This window comes from Helianthus annuus, chromosome 13 (assembly GCF_002127325.2).
Source record: "Helianthus annuus cultivar XRQ/B chromosome 13, HanXRQr2.0-SUNRISE, whole genome shotgun sequence".
NCBI classification, from domain to species: Eukaryota; Viridiplantae; Streptophyta; class Magnoliopsida; order Asterales; family Asteraceae; genus Helianthus; species Helianthus annuus.
This window is the reverse complement of record NC_035445.2, coordinates 168,870,965-168,882,238: the sequence shown is the minus strand read 5'-3', so window position 1 is coordinate 168,882,238 and position 11,274 is coordinate 168,870,965. Positions and strand designations below refer to the sequence as shown.

Sequence of the window (11,274 nt, the reverse complement as noted above, 5' to 3'; positions counted from 1 at the left end):
GAAGATAAAGGTCCAAGATATATGCGCGTGCACAAGGAGCCAAACATCAAACAATAACTCATGTTGACTTCTAAGTGGGCCGATATCATTGGTCTTTATTGGGCCGCACACATCATCGATCATCAAATAATAGAAGAAACATGCAAGAAAGAAAGTCATGTGGACTTCCTTGTTGGGCCGCGATTTGAGAGACACTGACATGGGCATAAGATCATGTGGGCTTGACTTATCATCAAGGAATTTATTGGGCTACGGTTGACGGCTGAACACTTGGGCCAACATGTGGCAGTCTCTTGTGATTGGGCCGCCAATACAAGTGGTGGATTTTTTGGGCCGAATAAGGGACGCACATGTGAAGGGAATTGACGGCAGAGGACAGGAGATAATATCATCATATCGACGACAGTAGGGGGGACCATTCAACCATCATCATCATAATTATCATCAACCACAAGATCCGATCGATCATGAATTCGACATTCTTTCAAGCTATTGAGGATCGCACAATCATAATGAGGGGCTAATTCTCTCGTGGACACTCTGGGTGAATGATTCTTGTGAGACACTTTTAATTCTAGTTTCTGTTTGTATTGAGATTTGGATTTGTAGTCGGGTGACAGCCGACTATTTACATGATTATATAATTTGTGTGACAGACAAATCCTGAGTGATAGACAGAGTTATAATTATGTTTTGAATCCAATTATGCTTATGTTGATTGAATGATTCCTATGAATGTTTGTTTTAATATTTCTCTGATCAATTAATATTAAGATTTTGAACTACATAGGTAATTGGTAGATGTGACAGATTTACTATTTAATCAATAGCATCCAATAAAATCAGAACTAGGTTATTAGTAATTAAAGAATCTGAATCCCGGAGTGATCACGTTTTTTCTATCATTGTTATTACAATCTCAAAGTTATTGTTTATAGTTTTCTAGCAAGTTCTCAAAGTAATTCAAATATTTACAAACAAATAATAATTAGCATTAACCACAGACTCCTCTGGATTCGATACCCTGCTTACCTTAGCTACCTAGGTTAATTAGGTTTTTGCATGTCCATAACCAAGTGCTGCTTCCATTGAGCTGAAGAGTTTATTTTTTTTTATTTATTTTTTTTATCTGTTTTAAAAAAGATTAAAAACTTCCAGGATCAAACAATACACTATGATATTATTGGCCAAACCCATTGCTTTCCAAAATCAATATAACAAGAATGTTACAGAAACAACTTCTTCCATTGAAGATGATGTGGATCCTGTTGCATTTCTGTGCCAGCTAAAAAATCTATTCTCAAAACATCATAGTTTTTTTTTGAACGGCCAACAAACTCAATCCCGAGCACTCTCGGGGTACCCACTGGACAAACGGAGTACTCCGAGAGTAACCCGAGTCTACCACCAATCAATTTTGAAGTAAATTTTAATTTGTTTGACCTCAAGAGTCAATCTGTACTTCATTTAATGGTTGATGTGGTTATGTCTGGTGGGTTGGACTGAAAAATTTAACTACATGGATAACGGAGTCAAATGGGCAAATCCACCGTGGAGGGTAGGGCATATCCAGGGCCCATGATTTTTAGGGAGCAAATTTATATAGCAATACTATCAATATTTTGGAAAAAATATACTAAATAGATTATTTAGGTTAAGATTTGTACCAAGTGTACACGACCAAGGGAAGAGGACACGTGTTCTTGCCTTGAAGGGTAATTTAATCATTTCTCATTTAAGCAACTTTCCCCATTGATTTTCAAACGGATATAACTCTTTTATACGTTAATATTTTTTAAAAAAAATTACACCATATTTGTTTTGGTCAAAAATCAGACAAGGATAATGTAACCAAATCTTATTTTGTGAGGTGTGATGCTTGAATGAATGAACTAATGTATGAATAATTTGTAAATGAAATGAATAATAGACACAAGGATTTATACGAGGAAAAAGCCCTTGATCAATATATGATCTCCGACATAAAAAACCTCGGGTGATAGAAACTACCGATCACCAACTATATTAGACAAATGATATTACAAATCGGGATGATAACAAGCTTGTTACAAGGATCACTAGTGTGCAAAAATTGTGAAATCGCCAATAAGTTGCAGAGAGTTCTCGACTAGTGTGTGTTTGCTAACTTGTTCTAACTAATCAAGCTTGTTATCCCCTTATAAAAATGGAAATAATCTAACTAACAATCAAACAATCCGCAAATCATGCTAGCTTCCCATGACTTCCATAATGGTAATACAAGCCATGCACGTGCAGAATAATGGAGCATATTCTCTTGGAATCTCGGCAAGCCTAAGTCCCACTCGTATGTTCCTGCAAAACAAATTCACATATAATGGAAACATTTGTTAGTATAAGTATCATAATGAGGATCCTGGATCCTTAATCCTGCAACGTCTTCTGAGAATCCTTAATTCAAAACTGAAATGAGGATCTATGATCCTGACTGCACTCGAGGATCCGTGATCCTTATGTTTAGAAAATCCATCCCTAACAGTATTAACAAGCATTTCATTCTCTTTAATTCGAGCACCCCGTTGCTATAGTTTCCTTAAAAAAATTACAAGATTTTGAATACCCGTTAGTTCATTACGTGATTTTGAATACCCAGCACATGACTACATGATTTTGAATACTTATTACGTGATTACAGATTCAGTATAAATCCACTACGTGATTACACGTTCAATATGATTTAAAAAAAATATATATTAACGTATGAAAAAGTTATAGCCGTTTGAAAATCAAGGGGGAAGGAGTTCAAGTGGGAAAGGACCAAAATACCCTTTTGCTATTTGTTTCTTCAATTGTTTGGATCTCATATTTATGAAAATGCCACTTGATTACTTTGAAAAGATCAATGGTTTGCATACTCACGCATGCTTCGTACAAGACTCGTCTTGTATAGAAGCTAACCTCTATATATTTTATATTCAATTCATTCAATTATATACAACACATAAGCTATGGTCTCAATCAAATAATTCTGTGATATTTTGATGGGCTCAACCAAATAATGCGTGTGTAATATAAATAATACGTGTGTGTAATATAATTCTGTGATCTTTTAGGCAAAAAATATATTAGGAGGGGGAACTTTATTTACATTTTACCCCAAAACTTACAAAAGAATAGGAACAACCATACAAGTGGTTTTAAAGTTATTAAAACATAATCAAAACACATGTTACTTTTTATACACTCCTTTAGGAAAAGTTTAGACGACTATTCTAAATAGTATATTTTCTGTAATCATAGTTAAAACATTAACTGGCCATAAGGTCAAAAGAAAACTAAAATGTTTGTACCAGAGTCCAACACTCCAACCCGCCTCAGTTCAACCCTACTAAAAACTCAACAATATTAATAACCCGAACCTGTTTTGACTCGTTATCCAACCCACCCATAATTTTTATGGGAAAAAAGTATAAGCTTACCAGTAATGATCTTGTCCATCATCAAGCACTTTGACCCTTTCCTTTAACTTAGCCTCTGGTCCGATATTTGACAATTTCTTAAGACCTTCACTTTGAATATTGAATCCAACTGATTTTCATGAATAAATCCTGTGTTATATCATGAATACTAATAATCAAAACCAGTTTGTTATATTATGGGGTAGTCAAATGCTGTTGACTTAAAAGGAACTTACACTTATGTCATCGACAATTTGTCTGTTATTAGCTGATTCAGTAATTATATGGGCGAGTTTTACTGCACTTTACTCAAGATACTTCCCCTGAAAAATTGACACCTTGAGACTTTTCTCTGTTCTTGAATTTGACCTGGTCAACTGTGAATGTTCCATCACCCAGAAGATCCTTTAGGATATGTCACTGCAAAAGTTTAGTTGTAATATATAAGTTATTCAGTTCTTCACAGACTTCATATCAAGTATTAATACAACTAATCAAATTAGCTATGTATGTTTTCTTTATCATAACTCCACAGTAAACAAAATGCCTAAATTAATCAAACCAAATGCAGATCTAAACCCTAATTTGTATCTTCAACTTGTGAATCAGATTCAACTTTGTAATCGAGACTCAAAGCAACTTCAATCAAATTTCATTATCTATTACTATAACACTTCAATAATTCCACAAACCTCACCAAAACCCTAACTAAAGTCAACTCACATCCAAAAAACAAAATTAACCGTACAATCACACAAATCAACTGATTAACAACTTAAAATTGCACCCCATCAACCTACAAAAGCAAGATCAACAAAAATCACAAACAAATCAATAACAACAACAACAACAATAATAATAATAATATTAATAATAATAATAATAATTAATTGGCATGTTTAACTCACATTGTGAAATCAGTTCCAACGTATAAATTAATGTGATCATTAAAATTCAATTTTAGGTTTTGAGCAACAAATCCTATTCCAACAAAAAAACACGCACATGTCTGAGAATACCAGTTTATCAAATGTATACCAGAGGGTATTTAATAAACAAGTACCTCTAGTCTATATTTCAATGCAGGGGATATGAGAGATGTGTGGCCAGTAGTGGGAGCCTCTTCCTTCACACCTTTCTTTCAATTTTTGGCAATTTTCAATGATTGGGTATTCACGGCAGGAAGTCTGTTTTCAATGCCTGCAGAAGAAACAAGAAGAATGTAAGGTTTGTTTGTTTGAAACAACGACTAGCAATAATTTCTATGTAAGAAACTATTGTTATTTAATTAACATTTACCTTTACCAGTAACTTATGTCGATTTCGGGGATATGAGAGATTCGGGGCCAGTAGTGGGACCCTCTTCCTAGTCATATGTTGTTGACTGAAAGGAACTTACACTGCTAAAATCTCTCTTATCTCAGTTTTTTCCTAGTCAACTGTGAATGTTCCATCACCTAGAAGATCTTTTAGGATGTCATGGTCTTAAGTCCCTGCTAACGTAATTTCCGTATTGAAATGTAATCATTGAACATACTCAGTGCACCAAGCTGCAAAAAAGGATAATGAAAATGGCTAAGATTAAAAAAAAAAGCGAAATTGAAAGTCAACTTGAAAATAAACAGAGTAATAAACAGAATCTTACACCATACATTCTATGCAGCATTGGACACTTTCTGATACACATATGTTTTAACATGGTGAGATTGGATAGCTGAAGGTCAGGAAATGGCTCCAGATTTTCACAATCGTCTATCCTCCAACTGATTAGATTTGGTAGCTGCAGGTCACCAAATGCCTTCATGTTTTTTGCAATAATCAAAACCAGGTTTATTGAAAGGAACTTACACCGCTAAAATCTCTCTGTTCTCACATTTGTCCCATTCAACTGTGAATGTTCCTTCACCTTGAAGAACCTTTAGGATGTAATGGTTACATGTCCCTGCAACATTTATTTGTAATGTATAAGATTATCGGTTGTCATAATGAAAATGGCTTAGGAAAAAAAAAATAACACACAAAACTGAAAGTCAACTTGATATTAATTACATGTGTAATACACAGGAATCTACAAGTGAAGAAAATACCGATTATTATTAAGATTGGTTGTGCAAAATCGACTTCCATCCTTCCAACTCAAAAGTGAGGGTAACAGGATCTCTGGTAAATCATTCACCTTTGGACATCTGCTAATGATGAAATGTGAAAAAACGGGTTAAAGACAAAAATGAGATAAACCTGCTTGTTCGATTAACCGAACCGACTAGAGAAAAAACCATTTTAACCGAACTGGCTAGAGAAGAAACCGTTTTGTGCACCTCTAGACACTAGGCTGCCGGCGATTTAGGGCATGTTTGGCTAAGCTTCTTGAAACAACTTATTGACTTATTGGCTTTTTCAAAAAGCCAATAAGTCAAAATAATGTTTGGGTAATTAAAAATAACTTTTTGAAACAACTTTTTGTACAGAAGGAAAAGTCAGTTTTGAAAAGTTAGTATTTTGTGACTTTTTGGAACTTTTTATAACTTTTCAAAACACAATTACATAATTACACCCTGCCCTAAGCTAATCCACCCATAAACTAATCCAAACATTTTTTTTTAAAACAACTTATTAACTTATTGGCTTTTCCCACCCCATAAGCTAATCCAAACATTTTTTTTTAAAAAAAAAAACTATTTTTTAAAAAGTCGTAAATCAAAATAATGTTTGTTGCTTCTTTGATTTATTATTGAACCTTATCTTGAATCTCAGGATGTTTGCAGAGCATGTAAATGAACCAAATTATGGAAATAGATGTAGCCTTCTTTCCACCAATTATGAAGTTATTTTGGATGTGTGTTGTTGATTTGCAGAATATTTTCTTTCTTCAACTGCAATTAAAAAACTTCAAGGGTCAAACAATACACTTTGATATTAATGGCCGAACTTGTTTTGACTCGTTATCCAACCCACCCATAATTTTTACAGGAAAAAAAGTACAAGCTTACCAGAAATGATCTTGTCCATCATCAAGCACTTTGACCCTTTCCTTTAAGTTAGCCTCTGGTCCGATATTTGACAATTTCTTAAGACCTTCACTTTGAATATTGAATCCAACTGATTTTCATGAATAAATCCTGTGTTATATCATGAATAATAATAATCAAAACCAGTTTGTTATATTATGGGGTAGTCAAATGTTGTTGACTTAAAAGGAACTTACACTTATGTCATCGGCACTTTGTCTGTTATTAGCTGATTCAGTAATTATATGCGCGAGTTTTACTGCACTTTACTCAAGATACTTTCCCTGAAGATTGACACCTTGAGACTTTTCTCTGTTCTTGAATTTGACTTGGTCAACTGTGAATGTTCCATCATCCTTTAGGATATGTTCCTGCAAAAGCAAATTTCATTATCTATTACTATAACACTTCAATAATTCCACAAACCACACCAAAACCCTAACTAAAGTCAACTCACAAATCAACTGATTAACAACATATAAATTAATGTGATCATTAAAATTCAATTTTAGGTGTTGAGTAACAAATTCTATTCCAACAAAAACAAAAACACGCACATGTCAGAGAATACCAGTTTATCATATGGAAATCAGAGGGTATTTAATAAATAAGTACCTGCCGTCCATGTAGATGCAGGGGATGTCAGTCGGCTGTGATGGGTTTAGAAATCCGATAGGATGTGAAGATGGTGGTACGATGTCGTTTTCCCCCAGTGATTGGGTATTCGCGGCAGGGAATCTCTTCTCGGTGACTACAGAGAAACAAGAAGAAGGTAAGGGTTATTTAATTTAAAACAAACGACTAGCAATAATTTCCACGTAACAAACAATTGCTATTTAATTAACAACTACCTTTCTTTCAATTAGTCTGTTATGTCGATCCAGGGGATATGAGAGATGAGTGGCCAGTAGTGGGAGCCTCTTCCTGAACACGTTTCTCTCAATTTTGGGCATTCATAAGGTATTCTCAAACTCAAAAGTGAAGGTAACAGAGTCTCTGGTAGATCGTTCACCTTTGGACAATCGTCAATCAACAGATGTTGAAGGGATGTGAGGTGTTGGAGTCCCGTTGAAAGTGATTCCAGATTATCAAAATTGTTTATCTCCAGAAATGTAAGAGAAGAAGGGAAAAGGTGGGACAATTGACTAAAATTCATCACATCAGGTTCATCATATAAATATAGCTCAACAAGGGAAGCTGGGAAATTCTGATTGCCCCATTCTGAGATGGGCTTTTTCAACCCCCCTATTCTAAGGAGACACAAATTGGGAGGCCAAAGCCCACGAGGAAAGGAAGCATCAACCATTGGACACTTTCTAATTCTTAGATCTTTTAACATGGTGAGATTGGATAGCTGAAGGTCAGGAAATGACTCCAGATTTTTACACTCCCATATGCTCCAACTGATTAGATTTGGTAGCTGCAGGTCACCAAATGCCTTCATGTTTTTGCAACTAACTATCTCCAGTTCTGTGAGATTTGGCAGATGGAGGTTAGGAAATGACTCTATGCTTTCACAACCTTCTATTCTCAACCTGGTGAGCTTTGATAGCTGATCAAGATCAGAAAATAACTCCATTTTTTCACAATATCTTATTGTCAATGAGGTGAGGTGAGTGGAGTGACTCAATTGATTTATTGATTTTAGATTTCCACAACCATATATACCAAGTGACTTGAGATTCTGCCCTCCTCCACCTGTTGTTGTTGTTGCTCTTGGGAAGGAGACATCTCTAACTGTACTACACCAATGGATCACCAAACTCTCAATGCTATTTGGACAACACAAACTCTCCATACTTTCACAGAACTCTATATCCAACTTCTTAAGAGATGATAGGAGGTTGCTCCCAGTGTTATCCTCATCCTCCTCTTTCTCTCCTAAACTCACCAATTTTTTACAACCCCATACCTTCAATTCCTTTAAATTTACAAGAACTTTACTTGCCTCTGCATCTGATTCCCATAGGTATCTTATCTCATCACATTTTTGTATGCATAGCTCTTCAACCGCCCAGAAATTCACAATGACACATCTCCACACCTCATCCGTAAGTCCTAAAATTGATCTTATTTTCAATTTAGTGGTTGATGAAGCTGCTCGAACCAGACTTCTCAGCACACTTTCACCACATCCCTCTATCTCCAAAACTCTTAGCGAAGGTAATGCTTCAAGTGAGACATCACTCAAATTGGGACATTTGATTATTTGAAGCTCTCGAAGGCGTGGAAACATTACATCGCTATTGGTTGACCATACCTCCCAACTAGACATATCTTCAAACCTTAGAATTTCAAGTGAAGGGAAGGTAACATCGTTAGTCCTAGTTGACTCCAAACTTATGACTTTAACATCATCCATTCCTTGAATCAACAACTCCTTAAGTGCAGGTAACCGCCCAAGCGGCGGAAGAGATGTACATTTTCTACAACCCCGTAGCGACACATGAACCAATTGATGAAAAGACGGATCCCCAACCCAATTTGGAAACTCTATTCCCTTATAATACTTAACCTCAAGCATTTTCAACTTATCACTACATGGCATTAACTCACTAAGAACCTCCTTCTCAATTGTTTCCCTTCCTGAAACATCATCCCATTTCAACTCTAACTTATTAATCCCTTTTAAAGATAAGTTCGCCTCTCGTGCATGCATTGGGCTTTGTACTTTGTTCAGCCCCTCTATGGAAATTTCATGGTAGCCATCCGATTGTCATCCGATTGTCATCCCTTGAAAAGAACTCTCTGGCAACAAATGTGGCCAAATCATTCATCAGGTCATGCATCACAAATAACGGTTCCTCATTTGGTGATTGTTGAAAAAATGACCTTGATAACAACTCTTCAAAATATTCATAACCAAGGCGTTCTGGTGACTTGGCTGCATTTGATTTGTTCAAAAACCCTTCGGCCAGCCACAACAGGACTAACTCTTTTTTGTCAAACAAAAAGTCCTTAGGAAACAAGGAGCAATATGCAAACAACCGCTTCAAATTTGCAGAAAGTTCATGGTAGCTTAACATAAGGGCAGGAAAAATCACCTTCCAATCTGCAGAAAAATCACCAACACTTTTTGAATCCCATATCTTACTATTCAACACCTCATCCCATTTTTCTTCATCTGTTTTAGCTCTCAGCAGCCTTCCAATTGCCTTTAAAGCCAAAGGCAAACGACCACACTTTTCCACAATACGCTCACCCTTTGGTCTGAGTGTTGGGTGTGAATCAAAGTTGTCTACGCCCAATGCATGTAAAGCAAATAAAGACAAAGCATCTTCAGATGACAAAGTCTCAAGATGGTCTAGATTATCAAAACCTAGCATCTTAAGCAATTGCTCCTTGCGAGATGTCATGATTACCTTACTTCCACGAGCCCCTGAATGAAATGGGAGCACTAGGTTTTCCCAATCATTAAAGTTTTCATGCCACACATCATCTAGTACTAGTAGAAACCGTTTTTCCTTAAGTTTCTCTTTAAGAGCCACTTGAAGCTGATTTAGATCAGCAAATTCGTTGTTTTCGTTGGACACAGCTTGAAAGATGGTTTTGGTTATCTTAGAGATATCAAAATCATCAGAGACACAAACCCATGCATGGAGTTCAAACCGACCCTTCACTTGTGTATCATTGTACAAAAATCTAGCTAGAGTGGTCTTACCAACCCCACCCATACCGACTATGGGTAAGACGCTGAAGTTTTCCTTAGATGGCTCATCCTGCAACAGCTTGTTGAGCAATTTTTCTTTCTCCTTTTCTCGTCCAATGACATCAGATTCTAGCAAGGAGGTTTCGTTTCCTTTATTGTTATTTTTTGGGTTTTCATTTTTCACAATCAAACCAAGATCACCCTTTTGGTTCTCTAGATGTTGTAACTTGGTGTTGATACTATCTAACTTGTGATGCAGACGTTCACTTAGTGAGAATTTTGTGCAGCAAGCTGGGACGATGAGGTCTCTTACCTTGCTGGTGATTGCTCCCGATTCCTGGGTCAGCTCACGACGCATAGCTTCGGTAGCCACATCATCTAGTACGTCATCGATGTCGTAAGCCAAATGTTGGAGACTGTTGAGCCATTTTTTAACAGATTTTTCGGTTATTTCTTTCTCAGAAGCATCACTAAGCAGATCTTGGATATGGGAGAGTGTGCTCTGCAGGTTATTCAGCTCGGAATGAATATTCTGAGAGCGAGCAAATTTCTTGAAGGCTTCATCGGTTAGCTTCTCAAAAATGACACTGAGGAGGGCAGAAGCAGCAGTTTCAGCCATTGTTAACAGACAGTGAAGAGGTTTACTGGAAATTGGAATGAGAATAGTTGGTGCGTAATCTGTATGCTATGAATGTAAAGTAAACAAGACACAAGTGGAGATAAGATGGGAGTGGTCTGAGAGGAGATAAGAAATGAGCAGACAGAAAAAAGGATACAGTTTATAGACATTTCAACCAATTGTCTTGGTCAACGTACAGTTTTTTAATATATTGATTATCATATGTTTATGTTTATATTGCGAGAAGCCAAGTTGCCGACATTCATTTTTATTACTTGTACTGCTGTTATAAAACAGTTTACTATTTTTGCAAAAAAAAAAAAAAAAATTAGGATAAATTACACTTTTCGTCCTTTATGTTTGTAGCGGCTTGCAATGGATGACCTTTAACTTTAACAATTACAGTCACAGTTCTTTATTTGGAAAGCTTATTACACTCTACGTCCTTTGGCCCTAACCAGGTTTTATCTTTACTTTCTGGTATGACTCATTTATGGTAAAAGACAATCCAAAATCAGTTTATTCGTAACGAAATGGGTTGAGATCATTTTTAAATGCATT

The 11,274-nt window shown here is 36.0% G+C and overlaps 2 protein-coding genes, 1 long non-coding RNA gene and 1 other non-coding gene across 5 annotated transcripts; all 4 read right to left on the bottom strand.

Annotated features, from left to right (window-relative positions):
* Positions 1-3,456: 3,456 nt before the first annotated feature.
* Positions 3,457-7,191, bottom strand: LOC118479310. The gene is made up of 3 exons (XR_004876603.1): positions 7,061-7,191; positions 3,674-3,857; positions 3,457-3,587 (listed from the first exon to the last, which is right to left on the bottom strand). It is a non-coding gene; the product is annotated as an uncharacterized LOC118479310 (long non-coding RNA).
* Positions 4,392-6,816, bottom strand: LOC110908906. Of its 2 annotated transcripts, none has more exons than XR_004876601.1 (8): positions 6,643-6,816; positions 6,428-6,556; positions 6,175-6,310; positions 5,525-5,623; positions 5,286-5,379; positions 5,083-5,217; positions 4,737-4,987; positions 4,392-4,637 (listed from the first exon to the last, which is right to left on the bottom strand). It is a non-coding gene; the product is annotated as an uncharacterized LOC110908906 (transcript). The 2 variants fall into 2 exon arrangements; XR_004876602.1 differs by having other exon boundaries at positions 5,090-5,217.
* A 116-nt stretch (positions 7,192-7,307) lies between the features above and the next one.
* Positions 7,308-9,104, bottom strand: LOC118479252 (putative adenylate cyclase regulatory protein). Its single transcript, XM_035982473.1, has one exon. It carries the CDS (start codon positions 9,102-9,104, stop codon positions 7,308-7,310), a length of 1,797 nt encoding a protein of 598 aa, XP_035838366.1.
* A 37-nt stretch (positions 9,105-9,141) lies between these two features.
* Positions 9,142-10,713, bottom strand: LOC118479251 (putative disease resistance RPP13-like protein 1). Its single transcript, XM_035982472.1, has one exon. The coding sequence runs from the start codon at positions 10,711-10,713 to the stop codon at positions 9,142-9,144; it is 1,572 nt and encodes a 523-aa protein (XP_035838365.1).
* Positions 10,714-11,274: the final 561 nt, after the last annotated feature.

Excerpts from the sequence above, each read along its gene's own strand:
- LOC118479252 (XM_035982473.1), bottom strand. The coding sequence starts at position 9,104 with ATGCATGCACGAGAGGCGAACTTATCTTTAAAAGGGATTAATAAGTTA.
- LOC118479251 (XM_035982472.1), bottom strand. The coding sequence starts at position 10,713 with ATGGCTGAAACTGCTGCTTCTGCCCTCCTCAGTGTCATTTTTGAGAAG.